The 17,107-nt window shown below is 43.8% G+C and overlaps 2 protein-coding genes across 3 annotated transcripts in view; one reads left to right on the forward strand and one right to left on the reverse strand.

Moving 5' to 3' along the window:
* LOC144133384 (serine/threonine-protein kinase VRK1-like) overlaps positions 1-241 on the reverse strand; it is a 36,633-nt gene extending 36,392 nt beyond the window's left edge. For both annotated transcript variants that reach the window (XM_077666465.1, XM_077666464.1), the window contains exon 1: positions 105-241. The gene's annotated coding sequence lies outside the window, so the exon portion shown is untranslated. The remainder of the gene's footprint in view (positions 1-104) is intronic.
* Positions 185-17,042, forward strand: LOC144133383 (uncharacterized). Its single transcript, XM_077666463.1, has 17 exons — positions 185-882; positions 985-1,139; positions 1,625-1,695; positions 3,317-3,474; positions 4,270-4,361; positions 6,349-6,455; positions 6,554-6,656; positions 7,254-7,340; positions 8,281-8,371; positions 8,473-8,524; positions 8,946-9,055; positions 9,602-9,789; positions 12,006-12,097; positions 13,042-13,183; positions 13,833-13,916; positions 14,530-14,639; positions 16,384-17,042. Exons 1-17 carry the CDS (start codon positions 567-569, stop codon positions 16,427-16,429), a joined length of 2,004 nt encoding a protein of 667 aa, XP_077522589.1. The 5' UTR covers positions 185-566; the 3' UTR covers positions 16,430-17,042.
* Positions 17,043-17,107: the final 65 nt, after the last annotated feature.

Genomic DNA, 17,107 nt, shown 5'->3' on the forward strand with positions numbered 1-17,107 from the left:
CAGATGCGGTGTCCGCGGAAAAGCTCATCATTTCAAAAGCTTCCTACGATGCTTCTTTCGCCGCCCAGAAGGAGCTAAACGGTTTTAAAAAAATCAACACATACCTGCTAAGTCCGGCCTACCGCCATTGATTCAAATAGCACCCGAAGTCTCGGACCCAATCGCTTTACGGCAAGAAACTCGTGCTGCTCATGCGACGACAGACACCTTCAAAACCCGCAGCATGTGTGGCAAGTGCTCGAACACCTCGAAACTAGCCGAAAGTGTTGACGAAAAAAAAATTTCAGAATAAATTCCGCGTAAATACAAAGATGAAACGGGTGCGCGATAATGAGCTCGCAACGCGATTTAAAAAAAATAAGGGAGGAAGTTATTGAGACTGCACATTTTTTTTTTTTTTTGCCAGAGGTGGTGTGGTTGTGTCGTACTCGCACCGCGCGCGCACAGGATACGGCAGCAGCTCGCGATCTCGCAACTGGTATGACCCTTCGGTCAGCTGAGGGGAGATCCGAAGCGTCTTGAAACGCGGAAGAAGCGAACGGCATAGAGCAAAGCGCGCGACAAAGATGTCAGTCGAGCCGCTGAAGCAGCTTTGCAGCCCGACATCGCTGGAACGGGAGCGCGGCTACCAAGAGGCGCAGAGGTATCTGACAGCCGCCAAGAGCACCGATGTCAACGTTTTCGAAGCGGCCGTGCTGTCCTTGCTCGAGAGCGACAGGACGGCCTGGGATTCGAAGATCGGAGCCCTGCTAGGCGCGAAGGCGATCGTGGAATACCGCCGCAGCGCGCGACAGCCGAGCAACGAGCAGTTTGACGAAAGTGTAGCCACCGCTTGTCTGTCGCTGGTGGCCGACCCGAACGTCAACGTACGGCTCGAAGCCGGTAAGTTTCGGGCGATCGGCCAATTGTACAGTGTCCGCGTGTTCTCAGCGGGCACGCGAAACTATAATTACGGTCGCACCAACTGCTTTCGCTCGTATTTAGGTCACGTACTCGGCACCCTGTGCGCTGTCGATGGCGTCCGACTGTATGAGAAGCATCACAAGGACCTGATGCATTTGATTGAAACCTACCTGGAGAGGGACCCGTCGGAAAGCGGCAGCGTTACGGACGATGCGAGGACAGAGGACAACTTGTCTGTATGTGAATATATTTGAAGCACTTTTCGACCTAAAGAACAGTTGACCCTATCCAGTTGGCCGTGTACGAATATGCACTTTGTACTAATTCATACCAATGCGTATCAGTTGCGCTGGCTTATGCAGTCAACGTTTTTTTTTCTCCGTTAAGCTTTTTTTTTTGTATTAGTGTCATCGCACACTTTACAGAGCACGGTTAGGAACCAATTGGAAACCACTTGCAACCAAGCGGATTCCAGTTGGTCCCAGTTGTGTTTTTACTAACTCCAGTTCTTTTGACTGGAATGAGAAATCCAGTGAGAAGAGACCAATTGCAACCGTTTGAGAACCAACCGTTTGGAAACGTTTGGTTGATTGACTTAACGGTGTGTTCATTTTTTTTTTAATCAGTTATTATTCTGACTGGGGGATAACAACAGTGAATGCCTGGCGCAGGCCATTTTTGGAGCTCTGCATGCAACCTCTGCTTTCTTTGACTTCTACAGCAGGACGGATCCAGTGCTGCTAAGGTTCTACTTAATACTGTTGGCTGGAGGCATCTGGAGACGAGTATCAAGTTAGTAGCACACTCTAAAAGCATTACCGCACATTTGAATCACATTTACTAAGCACATATCAGTACATCTAACAAGTCTTGTTGGTATTTCAGGTAGTTCTGATATTGTTGACAGGTAACGGCTAAGATGTAGGTAGATGCAAGCAGTGACAGATGAAACATGTACTACTCATGGATCATGTGTGTGTCAGGTGAAGCTGACCAGGCCCAGAATTTCCAGCCCATGCGCACAACGTATTTTGAGCGAACGCTTTGGACCTTGGAGCAAATGCAAATCGTATTCGGTCTTGAAAAGTGATGCACATATTTTGCTGATGCAGGCTGCTCCATTCTTTCCCATTGTGAAAAAGTTTCCAGTGGTTCACATGCAGTCGTATCCTTTCTTCTGCCTGGAATTTTGTTAAGCGCTAGTATGTATGAGCGGTGCAAATGCAAATATACTGTCCCTTTATATCTAATGTGCTTGTTCCTCTTGTTGTCTCTGAGCCACAAATTCGAAGCGTGCCACGGTATATACGTCATGCTCTTTCCCTGCGCATACTACTGCATAACCTTGCCACATTACGTCCATTGTGCATTTAGTTGTGGTTTCGTCATTGTTTTTTTTTTAGTTTGTTCTGTTCTGTCCACAAGGGATGTCTGCAAATAAAATGAACTCCACATTTGCTTATAGGCTGCTTCATTGTCTTTTTGCACAAAGTGTGATTTTTTAAAAGAAATTTTTAATTTTGGACACGGGGGAGAGATGTGGATGCACTGAGCTGATGGGGGTTTTCCATGTTGTCAAGATTGGTACGGCTTGCATCAGTGATAAGTCTGTGGTACTTTTCCTCAAGGGAATGCAATATCTTCGATTCTTTGCTGTTGAGCGCATATGCTGACAATTTTACCCTGCCAACATACGATGTTCTCAAAGTAGCGCTTCTCTTGTCTGCCTTTATACTTCATGCCTATGTATTTACTATTGCCACAAAGCTTTATAACGTTTGTTTGTTCATGCTCAGAGCCACTGGTGCTCAGCCTTATTAGTTTGTCGCCCCACTGGGGACCAGATTTCTTGAGAATGATTATAGCCATGAGCAGCTGTTTCTACTATATTCTAAAGAAAAAACCAGCTGAAGGACGCAGACACAGAGAGGGACGCAGGACAACGCTCTACCCTACTACTATATTCAGTTATGTCGTAGGTGCTTAAGGTGGTTTATCTAAAAGCTTACCGTCACCTTTAAATTGAGTGTGGCCGAGAGCAACCATTGTTCTGATCTTTACCGACTGCCGAGCGCACTTGCTACTACTGCCGCTGCCGACTTGTTTGTTTGTAGGCACAAGTTCACCCGATAAGTACTTTGAGTTCTGCGCTAGCCTTTTCTCTGTCAGCCACCTGACAACGTTATGTTTGCAGTGGTCTATTATAAGGTAATGGCATAGAAAATATGGTAAGAACATCACTGTGTGCATGCTGTTAGTATGTGTGGAGTGTCACTACAGACTGAGCACATTTAAGGCATCTGTGATGTGTCATTGCTGTTCTTAATCAGCCACTTTTAACATTTGTGTTGAAGTCCTGCTATTCATTTTTAGAATGCAGCGAATACATCACCGATGCCTGTTTTTGGTACAGGTGCCTCCAAGCGGTGGTTGATGGCTGTGGCGCAAGTTTCGAAGGATTTGTAGATCACAAGCTCATTGAGCTTCTCTGCAAGACCGCGCAGCATGTCAGTCGCTTTGTTCGTGAGACGACCTTCTGTGTGATCTCGTCACTCGTCACCTGCTGTTCAGGTATGCCTGCTTGCAGTGCCTTTAAGTAGTGCCATGGTCATATATAATCAGCACAAAGTATTTTTAAGACACAGAAGACAATTCCATCCATTACTTTTGTGTAAAAATTGACTGTATGGCTCTTTAAACAGCAAAAGGTGCATTCATTGCTGAGAAAATTGGATCCACAAGTGGAACACATTTTTTCCCTGCCATTCAAGCGTCAGTAATAGAAAGCACTCCGGAATCGCCGTTTAAAGGTTAATGGTTGCGTGGTCTAGCCTCAGAGGGCCTCAGAGATCTATAACAAGAAAAAGTATTGACATCACCGCAGTTTGCTTCTAAAAATGGTCGGTGGTTGTAATGTCTGTATTTTTTTCTTTAGGCCTTTTCTAGCTTATAAAAGCTCTGTTTTCTGTGAAAGCAGCGCCTTATTGTTACAAAGAAGGATTATGTCGATACCTGCCAGCTGTAATTAGTACACTGGCGCTGTAATATTTACATGTTGCTGACACTTGCTACTTCAATTTGACCTAAAAAAAATATCAGATGAAGTCGCTTGGTGCAGTTGGCGGTATTTAACATTATTCGGTAATAGTTGCCATATAACCTTTGTAATTGAGCTTAGTTACAGGCAGCCGCTTGTTAAAGCAGCCACTTGCTGGATTAACCAACGTGGAGGTTCTTAGACAAAGTTTTACTTCAAAATTTTATTGCCTGTTTGCTATTTTGTGACCTTTTATATGCTCACGAAAACTGTTCCCATTGGGCCAGCATTGCTACTTCAACCAAGCCTCGTTTTATTCGCCTTTGCAGCATCGGGCTCAAAGGGCCTCTTTTCTGCAGACCGGTTTGGACATGACATCACCAGGTGCCTTGCATTTGGTTTGGCCGACAATTGGAGCCAGGTGCAGTTGTTTCTTTTTTTTTCTCCATGTGCCCAATAAATAGCATGATTAGACTAGCAGAAAAAAATATATATTTTTTAATTCACAGGGACACCTAATTGTTTTAAGTGTTGGAATTGGAAGCTGTTGATGCCTTTACCGTGAGTGATGTCACCTTCTGTTTGGTCACATCACTTCTGGTCTGGCTGGTCCTGTAACGTCACTTCTGGTCCAGTGACGTCACTTCCCTCCAGCCAATGGGAATTATTCACTCTAGTGACATCACTTCTTTCCAGCCAATGGGAATTATTTGCTCTAGTGACATCACTTTCCTCCGGCCAATGGGAATTATTCGCTCTAGTGACATCACTTCTTTCCAGCCAATGGGAATTATTTGCTCTAGTGACATCACTTTCCTACGGCCAATGGGAATTATTCGCTCTAGTGACATCACTTCTTTCCAGCCAATGGGAATTATTTGCTCTAGTGACATCACTTTCCTACGGCCAATGGGAATTATTCGCTCTAGTGACATCACTTCTTTCCAGCCAATGGGAATTATTTGCTCTAGTGACATCACTTTCCTACGGCCAATGGGAATTATTCGCTCTAGTGACATCACTTCTTTCCAGCCAATGGGAATTATTTGCTCTAGTGACATCACTTTCCTACGGCCAATGGGAATTATTCGCTCTAGTGACATCACTTCTTTCCAGCCAATGGGAATTATTTGCTCTAGTGACATCACTTTCCTACGGCCAATGGGAATTATTCGCTCTAGTGACATCACTTCTTTCCAGCCAATGGGAATTATTTGCTCTAGTGACATCACTTTCCTACGGCCAATGGGAATTATTCACTCTAGTGACATCACTTCTTTCCAGCCAATGGGAATTATTTGCTCTAGTGACATCACTTTCCTACGGCCAATGGGAATTATTCACTCTAGTGACATCACTTCTTTCCAGCCAATGGGAATTATTTGCTCTAGTGACATCACTTTCCTCCGGCCAATGGGAATTATTCGCTCTAGTGACATCACTTCTTTCCAGCCAATGGGAATTATTTGCTCTAGTGACATCACTTTCCTACGGCCAATGGGAATTATTCGCTCTAGTGACATCACTTCTTTCCAGCCAATGGGAATTATTTGCTCTAGTGACATCACTTTCCTACGGCCAATGGGAATTATTCGCTCTAGTGACATCACTTCTTTCCAGCCAATGGGAATTATTTGCTCTAGTGACATCACTTTCCTCCGGCCAATGGGAATTATTCGCTCTAGTGACATCACTTCTTTCCAGCCAATGGGAATTATTTGCTCTAGTGACATCACTTTCCTACGGCCAATGGGAATTATTCGCTCTAGTGACATCACTTCTTTCCAGCCAATGGGAATTATTTGCTCTAGTGACATCACTTTCCTACGGCCAATGGGAATTATTCGCTCTAGTGACATCACTTCTTTCCAGCCAATGGGAATTATTTGCTCTAGTGACATCACTTTCCTCCGGCCAATGGGAATTATTCGCTCTAGTGACATCACTTCTTTCCAGCCAATGGGAATTATTTGCTCTAGTGACATCACTTTCCTACGGCCAATGGGAATTATTCGCTCTAGTGACATCACTTCTTTCCAGCCAATGGGAATTATTTGCTCTAGTGACATCACTTTCCTCTGGCCAATGGGAATTATTCGCTCTAGTGACATCACTTCTTTCCAGCCAATGGGAATTATTTGCTCTAGTGACATCACTTTCCTACGGCCAATGGGAATTATTCGCTCTAGTGACATCACTTCTTTCCAGCCAATGGGAATTATTTGCTGTAGTGACATCACTTCCCTCCAGCCAATGGGAATTATCTGGTCTGGTGATGTTGCATCTCTCCAGCCAGTGAGCGAATCTTATTATCAATGAGACATTCCTCCCCCATCCCGGATGAGGCTTTTAATGCTGTCACATTAAAATGCATCTGTGCTGTGCTTTTTTTCTTTTTCACGCTACAGGTCCGCCTTGCAGCGTCGGAAGCAACTAGGAAGTTCTTGCTGTCCTTTTCCGAGAGGGAACGCGAGCTCTTCTTTCCCGATCTCCTGCCTCAGATGTGCCTTAACCGGTAGCTGTCTCTCGTAGTGCGGCAGAAATTTGCTTTTTTTCCATCGTTTTAACCGATTCTAGATGCTAAGTGTTGTCATGGCTGGCCTTAATTTTCAGATACTACACGGCTGATGGAGTACGCATCTACTCCCAGGAGACCTGGCGTCGCATTGCAAAAACGGAGGGCAGGGAGCTGGTTCAGAGGCACATTGCTAGTGTGGTGAGCTCTGTGTGGTTCAACTCGTATTTTTGAATGGTGTGCGTTCAAAGGAAAAATATGACTGCAAGCATTCTTGCGCTACTGGATTTACTGATGCGACCTGCATGGAACTGTTGAGAGGGAGCAAATTCGCACCATCTGAAGTATTTAGATGGCCCCTTACATTCCCTTGGCAACATCGGACATGTATTTTGGATGACTTACAATGTTTCAAAGTGAGATGCGTGCAATAATTTGTCCTTCAAGATGCAAGCACATGGGTTGATTATGGCCTCGGTTTGCGCATTATCTTAGATAAACCGTTTCTTGTTCAGTAACTTGCTGATAACTCCTTGTATGCTCTATCACTGAATGATTCAGACCTAGAAAGCAGCAGTTGCCTGACTCGGCCAGGTCTGTTTTAATTTTTGAGAACTAAAATGTCTTCATGATGCATGGTGTGTGTTCAACCTCCTATATTTTTTGCTGGGGTAAAACAGGAAACAACCATTTTTGTAGAGTTAGCATGCCTGCAATCTATTTATAGCTTACTTTTCATTGCATGCAGTTTATATTCTGCTTCCCCTATCTTATTTTTTTTTTCTGTCTGCTCTGTAGGTTAACTATTACACATCTCAGGCAGCTGCGGAGAACCATGCTGTTCGGGAAGCTGCGTGTGCCTGCATTGCAGAACTTGCTTCCAAGGTATGTAGTGACACACCTTGGGCTGTGTGCAGTGTTGTATGGGCATCCTTTGGCCCCCCTTTAATGTAGCTTTCGGTGAGCATGATGCATGATTAGTAAGGCATTCTTGCCTCGCATCGCATTCCAGGTAAGCTGACCTTCACTTAGGCTTGTTAATTATTAAGATGTAATAACCGCAGGGGGTAGGACGCTACTTACATTGTTACGATATCACACTGAAGTGGTGGTTGGTGATGGGGTTTTGCTTAGCACAAAGTTTTGTTGCAGTACTTGCCTGTTTTATATGAAATAATCCAGTGTGCTGCCGTTGCATTATAAAGCAAACAAACCAATAAGAAAGGCAAAATTTTGTGGTGCAAAGAACAATGTGTCACCTGAACGCCTGCTTTGTTCTAAAAAGATTAGTAACTCATTCTTAAATCTTCGAACTTCCTCCACTGAAGTGTCCGTGGCTCTCTCATTATCCCTGAAAGGTGCTTGATGCTTATAGTCGCAGATTGTGCTGCTCTCCGTTTCACTCTAATATTGTGCCATTTTTGCTGAGTATCCGCGCAGGTGACACCATAAGGCAAATTATTATGTAAGAAAGAAGGTATCTGATCTGGAAGAAATTGGTATTAAACAAAGCCCACATCCAAATGCAACTATGGTTAGTTTGAGCTCTATACAGCCAGTGAATAAAAATTAACTCAGCGAAGTGATTATACCCATCTCTGCAAAAAAAAAAAAATGCAGCAATCAGCAAGTGCATTGTGGTGATGTCCGTGTCTTGTATGTGTTGGAAACTATGCCTGAATAATGATATTCATTCACAGTATGTGTATGTTGAGGTATGTTAGCGCATGCAATGTCTTTGCTTACGTGAAGTGGAGTGGACAGTGTTGTTGGACACTGGTTGAAGCGTTTTATAATATAGAATCCCAATGTGAATTGCTTTCAGATAGCTCATGATGCCGTGAGGCCGTACGTGTGCCGACTTTTCAGAACACTTCTTGTCTGCTTCCGAGACCCTTCGTGGGCAGTCCGGGATGGTGAGTATGTTATTATTATTTTCTTTTTTTAAAGTGTTTTTTCACCTTTGTACCTTGTCATTGCAGGACAATGTTGAAATTTTTTTTTACTTTTTTTTCAGCCGCTTGTCTTGCTTGCGGGAACTTCGTGCTGTGCTACCCTGAAGAGTCGAAGTAAGTGACTCCCTTTTGGAGGAGCCGGTACCGTTTAAGCATGTTTGTTGTTGCCGTGAGCCGGGTACCTATGCGTTTGTTGGCTGATTTGCAAAGTGCAAATATGAAGCTCCTGCTCATAATCTAGGAAAGAGCTAGTTGAATCACTTGTATTTGATTTTATCAAGTGACAAGACATCCCTAAGCAGCAATAACATGAGAAAACTGGCATTTATTTTGGCTCGTGCTCACAATATGATAACTATCCTGTTTTCTATAATGTTTGAAAGCAAAGGTGCATTCTATTTTTTTTTGAAGATGTGTTTAGTGTTAGCTGATGGACTCAACCAAACTGAATTCACCTATTGTGTAAAGCCATTAGGATGTACCACTGTAGCTGAGCACTGGGATTGTGTCTTATCTTTGACCCTTTTACCTCTAGGGCATCCTTGAAGACTGTCTATCCGTTGTTCTTTAACAACCTGCAAGATTGCATACCATCTGTGAGACAAGGGGCTGCAGGAGCTCTTGCCAACGTTGTTAGAGCCTACGGTATGTGTGAGCTTGAAGCTTTCTTCTATTTCGTGCTATCACGAGAGGCTTTTGGTTGTTGTTAATGAGAACAGCTTATGCCAGTGCTACAACTTTGTTTTAACATGCTGACTCGTTTGGTGCGACACAGCTGTATATGTTATGAGAACTGCCTGTGGTTATTGCTTTATTGTGTTCATAGCCAGGTTTGTCAGCAGTTTGGATATGTATGTGGCGCTTGTTTCTAAGGTGGATTATGTCACCAGGTGAAGCAGCAAAAAGGCTTTGAAGTAGTGAAGATTGTTGTAGCCTGTTGAGGCTTGTGTTGGGCAGGTCATGTGTGGAAATAATTTGCTGCACTAAAAGAAGAGATGGCAAAACATTAAAATGCATTCTCTTAGTTTGTGAGGAAAAAGATGTCTGTGTGAGAGATTGGAAGCACAACTTTGCCGTAACTGCTCTGTGTGCATGCGAAAGCGAAGCCTATGAACGGGTTGTTTGTCATGCCTGTGCTGTCCAGAGTGCCCTTTCCTGCACATGACAGTCCACCTTCTTACCTCACTGCAGGCCAAGAAGCCTTCCAAGTAGTGAAAGCCAAAATCACTGAAGGCCTAGCCGGCGTAGCGAAGCAACCGGCAGAGAGTGTGGTCTACAGGGACTTGCAGGGCTGGGGTTCGAGCAGCGCCAACCCAGGTAGTTTCAAAGCCATCAAGAAGGCTCACGACAATGACCCAGCCCTGCACAGCAATCAACAGGTGTGCACTGTATGTAGCGATAACATGCCTTTTTTTTTTTCTCGAGATGCACAAGGAAGGAAGCGTGATCCTCTGATACGAAGGCACCTGCTGTTGCATGTTGTCCGCTTTCGACATGGTCAACGTGGTATGCATGTCTTGTGTGCCAGACACTAGGATTTGTTGCACGTTTGCAAAGGTAGTATAGGATGCTTCGGAATGACAGCACAGCACTACAGATCAGCTCAGTGTTGCTGTATGCTGTATGCAACGCTGAGCTGCTATATGCTATATTAAACGCCTCGTAGCATGACTTTTTTTCTTTGAATTAAAAATAAACGGGCACTGGCATGCATTGTGCAATCATACCTGCAGTGCAAGTGATTAGCACTTTAGTCCGTATAGTACCTTCTCGAATTTTCGTGGTCCAGTGCTGCCACAGCACAAAAGCTTTAGTTGTTCAACGAGTGACTTGTTATGATTACTATGTTGAACTTCATTTACCATTCGACACTGTGCCTACCACAAGGCTTACTACTGCCTTCCTGTCTGTCTGCAATATTTTGTGATTTTGGTGCTATAGGAGATAAGCACTTGTACATTCGTGGACAAAAATTTGTGGGACGCAGTTTCGCGGAAAATAATTTATTTTTGCGCGGTCAGGCTAACGAGGCGAATGAAAAGCATAGAATCATGAGGGGACATGCGTGGCCCTTCACTGGAACAAATGATACCAACTCGCTGCCGGCGACATGATGCAGCAATACTAAATTATTTTCCGCGAATCCGCATCCCGCTAACTTTTATCCGTGACTGTACAGTGCCGCAGTAGAAGAGTTAAATGGCTGCATAAAGTCTTTGCTGTTTCTCTTCACTTTCAAGAGCATATTATCCTCCCGCTAGACTAGACACATATCACTGAGGGAAATTTGAATCAGTGGTCTTTAATAGGAATGAAATTTCCATGCTGCTACAGAGAGGAAAAATTGATAGCACTTAATAGCATTAGCATTTTCAATTTCATGCAAACGTGCTTCCATAAATAGCACTGCTAAGAGCTTCATTTTTTCACAAACATATAATGTGCAGAGATGAACTGGACACATAAAAACGTTTCAGTGACATGATGCTACCATGTTGTGTTTCCATATTTTCTCTGTTCGCATTTATGTACGGAGGAGTATAATAGTTTAAAAAAAAAAAGAACAAGATAATTCAACAAATGCAAGTTAAGGTTGCTACAAGTTGTGTTCAAAGCAAAAACTGCTGTGACTATTAAGTCTGAACCAAATGCAAAGACTCGGTGGGTATTGTAGTTGGTTTGTCATCTTTTCTTGATGGCACAGTCAAATGTACAGTCAGGCCGGAATGAAACGCGAATAGTACGTGTGAAGAAAACAACATATTTTACCTGTGCACTTTCAGCTGCTATATACGGCTAGCCTGATTCATGTTTCTGAGTAAAGAGTTGACTGAAATACATATGCATAAACCAGTTGTAAAGGAATATGTTGCTAAGCAGTTGAGGCTAATTGCACATAAGGCAGCATTATAACCTGTGAGGAAGTGAATGTTATGCAATTTACAGCATGTTAATTACTTGTTCATAGTGTTTACTTTGCCATCATTGCCGCATGTTACCATGAATGTGCTGCACGTGGATGCTCATGCTTTCGTTGTTGAAAGGCATGTGGGAGGTAACTGTTGTGGCTGTGCAGTTGCAGTTGCTGTCTGTCTTTATCTTTTCACAATTACTCGGACTTAATACAAATACAACTATATACAAATTTAATACAAAACAATTAAAATTAATACAATTAAATACAAGCAGGGTAAAATTACAAGCTGTAAGGAAGTGAATGTTGCGCAGTTTTTAAGCCCTTTATGCTGGTTGTTTTGCCATGGTTGCGGCATGTTGGCAGGCAAGTGCCTTGTGTGAGAGTTTGTGTTTTCAGTGCTGAAAGGTGCAAGCAAAGTTACTATAGTGGTCGCCAAATAATGAAGTGAAGTTTCATTTGTCGCGATGAGTGTAGTGTCTGTGATGTGAAGCTCACTTTGGGATGCATGTTGCATTGCTTTTGTTAATGAGCTTTGTGGGTGTTGCGTTATCTGCCTCGGCTGTTGTGCAGTTGAGCATGGTTTAAAGCTATGGCACACAGCTCTTTAATTTGTTATGCCTGCTGTCACAACTGCTACGCTAGTTCACCGGCCTTTGTTCTTTCTCTATGTCTTTCAAGACTTTTTCCTGCGAAAGCCTTGCCCCAAGATCCGGTCTGCCAACAGACTGGAACTACAAAAAGCCATCAGAGCCTTGGGAGCTAGCTGATGGGTATGTGTCTGGCAAAGCTGTGTTGTGTGTTTTCCGCTGGCCCACATATTGGCTTTGAACAAATGGCAGTCCTTCGGTAAATTGTGTGCCTTTGTGGTAGTTACACTATGGTCTTACGATCCTGGCTCCTGCTTCTATCATGAATGCCTATGCGAAAAGTACATGTTTTACTCGAGCCATTAGCACAACTTTACTGTTCCTGTGAGAATTGCAGGGATTGGTTGTGGGTTGCGTGTAGACCTGTTGGTGTTCCTCCTCCTAACAAAGTGCAGAAAATGCTACTGCGTTTGTGATTGGTACAAGTAGTGATGACTAGGTAAAAAAAAAAATATACCCATCTTAGGTACTTAGCAGCGGTTCATATCTGAACTTTCACCCTTCTTGCTTAAGGTGCAAAAATCAGCATACAGGCAGAGAGCCCTTCAGAAATGTAGCCAAATTAAGTTAATAATGACCGTCTACTGAGCGACACAATTCACTTATAAGCAATTACAGTATGGTTAGTCCAAAAACAAAGTGGGTAAAAAGCAAGGTGGGGCTTGAGGCACAAGTGCATTACAGTGCTCAGGGAACCCATAAAGCACTGCAAAGCTGACATAAAGTTTGCATTCACTGTCATCAGCTCCAGACTTTGCATCAGGAGATCGAGTTCATTACGCGCATTCTTAGCGCATTTGTCACGTGAGGTAATTACGGTATATTTATACACATTGTTCGCACAATGCCATGAGTATGGTTAAAAAAAGAAAGATCGAACACAAACTGGGGCTTTTTGAATGTGTTTTACCCAGTTCTTGTTTTAGTATGTGACTTGTGTTTTGCGGTTCTCACTCGTTGGTCATGCGTAATGTGCTCACCCCCTTTACACATGGTCTCCCATCGCATGCCTGTCACTTGTGGTGCAGAGTAGAACTGTCATATGCCAAGGTTCTCTGTTCTTCTAGATGCATCCACCTGATATCGGAGCTGTCCCAGGTACCTCAGGTGTCGACGAGCGTTGCTGAATTCCTGCCTGCCCTGTCCGAAGCTTCGAGGCACCGACATTACACCCACCATGTGGTGCTGTTGGAGACACTATGCAATCAGGTGAGAAGCAGTTTGTTTGTAGGTTTCTTTGTTTGTTCATACCATGGTGACAGTGAGGAATCACTTGCTACCATCCGATTATGATCAGATGCGCTGTTCCCTTACTGTGTTGCAGTGCCCTATGCTTCATGTGAGCAGTGAACATAGTGCCGATTTCATTGTTCAGAGAGCTGGCAAAACTTAAAGTGTCAATCAGTTTATACCGGGCCTTTTGGTGTCAAGCTACGCTTGGCCTTTCCTCATGATTCCACGACTCCGAGTGTACGTCTTAGTACACATACCGGCAAGGACATGTGCAAGTGCTGCTTGTCCGAACTGGAAGCTAGGCTCCCCTCTTGTTCGTGGTGCATTTATCACTAGTGGCACTCGAATGTTGGGTTGTTAAAGGGCCCTTAAAAATATTCCTCTTGGCATTCTCACTATTGCAGTCAGGGGATAATGACTGCAAAATGGATAGAACTGTGAAATGGTGAATCTGCACTTTAAGGGTTGTAAGGCAGCATTTGCTTGGTAGTAGAGTGAGGAGGTTGTTTTGCGTTTAATTTTTATGATGATGGCACCATGCATTTGCGTCATACAAGTCACTAAATGTGCTGTTGAAGACTTCCTGACATGTTTGTTCTTTGCATTCACTTTTCGTTTGCCACAGCTGCCCAACATGGTGAAAGGCGTGGGAAAGCGGACATTCAAGGCACACATTGAGCTGTTCTTTGAGCCCATCTTCTACAGCCTGGTAGGTATGGAACTAGATGGTCCTGGCGTGTCTTTGAAAAATCTCTTCGTTCATCATTGCATAGTTTTGATTCTTGGCTGCTGAGCAAGGCCCGAGTCAGTCATGAGCACGAATTGGAGGGTTAACAGCTATTATACTCAGCACTAAGAGAAGGTCACCACTATTGGAATGCTGTTATGCAGCTTGCACGTGCAGGGAGGACAGCTCTTTGTAAAATGTACTACTAGGTGCTTCCACAGTTTGTTGGAACTCTGTAGGTGTGTCACAGTGTGCGATTTTGCTTGCCTCATCATTTCATATCTTCAGCACTTTAGACATCATGTACTTTATTGATTGACTAGTAACATGTTGAGGATCTTGAGCATGCAAAATTATCCCCTCCAAATCGAGCTCCATAAACTGAGAAAGTAAAAATGCGGGTAAAGCTTGTCCCAGTTCAGTGTGATGCCGCGTGTGCATTGCCTGTTGACGCAAAGCTATTGATGCCGGTATGTTGTTTGTGTCACTGCAAAGAACTGATGCCTATGCTGTGTTTTGCTGATTATGTCACTTTAGATGGCACAATTCTAAGCACACTTAGGTGCTTCATTTATTATTTTTTTTTATTTTGCAGAATTGTGAGAATGCGTTGACGTCAAGTGCAGCGAGTCAGTGCTTGAATCAGCTCTCGAGTTTGTTTGGGCCGAGTATTCTGAGGGCCAGGGTGGAACAGTGGAACTCGAGGTAATTATTTTTGTGTCTCTGCTTTTTTGTGTTAATTTTCTTTGGTATCATTTGTCTGAAAGTTTAGCAAACATACATGGCACACTGGAGCAATGGCTACTGCAGAGTGATTTACGTTACTTGGCAGCATTACTATAATATGCCACAATGCCACAATGTTCTCCGAGGCCTTGCACCTCCTGTGACACCAATGCAAGCTCCAATATGGTGTTGTGGCCTGTTTTATTGGAGGCCATGCCAGCTTGCTGTCTGTTCTTTATGTTATTACCTGTGTAAATTTAAACACAAAGGATTTTAAAATTGAACGGAGAACTTCAATCATTGTTCAGTTGAAAGCATAAACTAAATTCCTCTATAAGCATAGTTATTTCTATAAATATCTGTATGTGGCTACAAGGCGTCTTGAATTGTGTATACAGTAGAACCTTGTTGACACATTTAAAAAGAAACCACTTAAAAAAGAAATGCGGCTGTCGAACGAGATAAAAGGAGTTTATTGACAATTTCATGCAACAAAATGATTGATTAGCATTATACCCGCCGTGGAGGCTCAGTGGTTAGGGCGCTCGGCTACTGATCCGGAGTACCCGGGTTCCAACCTGACTGCAGCGGCCCCGTTTCATTTCGAGGGAGGGGAAAACCTAAGGTGCTGGTGTGCTGTGCAATGTCAATGCATGCTAAAGGTCCCCAGGTGGTGGAAAGTATTCACCTCTTTCTTCCTTTCTTCTCTCAGTTCCTCCTTTATCCCTTCCGTTAGAGGGCTGTTCAGGTGTCCACCGATATTGTGATATTGTGAGACAGCGCCATTTCTTTTCCCCCAAAACCAATTTTAATTTTCATTACTTGGGGCAGAGTTGAAACTCTTCCTTTTTTAGTGCTCGCAGAATTCAGTACGCATTTGCGTTGTCCTTAACCCAGAAGAAACTTTGCAACACATCCGATCCACCTACGGTGATGGCAAAAGTGGCTTTGATCTTTTCCCTAGTCATTTTCGGATGCTTCGCCTGCTTGCATTTATGCACTGTGGGGAAGCGGCAGCCGACGTGTCTCGGTTTTTTTCGTTTTTCATGCTGCGTTTCCCAGACTTGGCTCGATTGTACGTAGGCACATTATAGTAGTCACCCCCCCCCCCCCCCCACCCACCCACCCACCCACATCTTTTAGACACTGCGAAGAAGCTGCTGCATTTCTTCTCTTATTGTGGCCTCCTCGTGTGAACGGCCCCTGAGTACGTCGGCGCAGCTTTCTTTATTTATTTAATGCTTCGCCCCCTTTGCATACAGGCACTGCAGAGAAGCCACCGTGGCGGCTGACTGCCGCTGCATTTATGCCACATGCCCCTGATTCGGCCCACTCGCATAGGTGCACAGGAAGTGTACTATACAACCAGAATTTTTCGGTATTTTGAATGTAGTAGCCTGAAAGTTGCGATATCTGGGACGATATTAATCGGCAGAAAAATAGTGCAACCCTGTGGGACATCTTTATGACCCACGATTTTGAGCTTATGAACCGGCAACCCAACACTGAGGTTTTACTGTAATTAAATTTTGTGTTTTGTGCAGCTCTTTACTACAAGGAAGAGGATGTGCATTCTTACTTGTTAGCTACATTTGGTGTACGTTCTGCGGCGACGTTTCCAGTCACAGCTATGCTTAAAGAGAGTTCCATAGCAGTCCTCATTTTTCCTTGGTTGTGTTAAAAAGAGCGGTCTTCATCACCAGCATTTCTTTTCTCTGTGCAGGTACTTAGAACAGCTCGATGCCAACCTTCACATAGCTGGTCTCTGAGCACAGCTATGGTTCACATCCAAGCCACGACGTATCAAGCCTGCGTGCCACAATGGAACTTAATTTGTGTTCCTCACTTTCTTTTCTTGCACATAGCGGTGGGTACAAAGCACCCTTGCTAAAATACATAATCTAGAAAGAATGGCCGAGCAGCCATAATTGTGAGTAACCAATCATTCCACACAAAGTTGACCTGAGGGACTGTTGCAGCAAGTGAAAAAAAAAAAAAAAAGTTGCCCACCCAGCCAACCTTTTACGGCAGCTGAGCCCTCGATAACTATCGAACAACTGACAACTACTATCTCCTTCCCACATATCACTTGAAGGAAAATTGAGCGTCTATGCCTTCCTTCCTTGGTATTGTTATGACAGCACGAGCACATCTGTATGCTAGTATTTGTAACGAATACTGCCATCCCGGGGTGACAGAGCAGCAACGCTGCTTTCCACTCTTCCTACTTTGTGATGCCCTTTCCATTCCCTGTATCTTTTTGCAAGCAAGGTGTAGTCTAAAAGGACTGTTTGCAAGTAACCAAGTTGTTTGTGGCTTGTTTACATAGTCACTCTGTCTTTGTTCTCCTCCCTAGTGGTTTTTTTTCTTCTTAATAAACACTTTCAAAGTATGCTTGCAGCAGATTTTCCTGTTGGTTTTTCTCATGCCACTACAGTTGCCGGCAT

This window comes from Amblyomma americanum, chromosome 5, assembly GCF_052857255.1.
Source record: "Amblyomma americanum isolate KBUSLIRL-KWMA chromosome 5, ASM5285725v1, whole genome shotgun sequence".
NCBI classification, from domain to species: Eukaryota; Metazoa; Arthropoda; class Arachnida; order Ixodida; family Ixodidae; genus Amblyomma; species Amblyomma americanum.

Bases quoted from the DNA above. Each gene is read 5' to 3' on its own strand.
- LOC144133383 (XM_077666463.1), top strand. From the start codon at position 567: ATGTCAGTCGAGCCGCTGAAGCAGCTTTGCAGCCCGACATCGCTGGAA. The intron at 3,475-4,269 runs GTATGCCTGCTT...TCGCCTTTGCAG, and splicing joins ACTCGTCACCTGCTGTTCAG to CATCGGGCTCAAAGGGCCTC. The intron at 6,657-7,253 runs GTGAGCTCTGTG...TCTGCTCTGTAG, and splicing joins AGAGGCACATTGCTAGTGTG to GTTAACTATTACACATCTCA.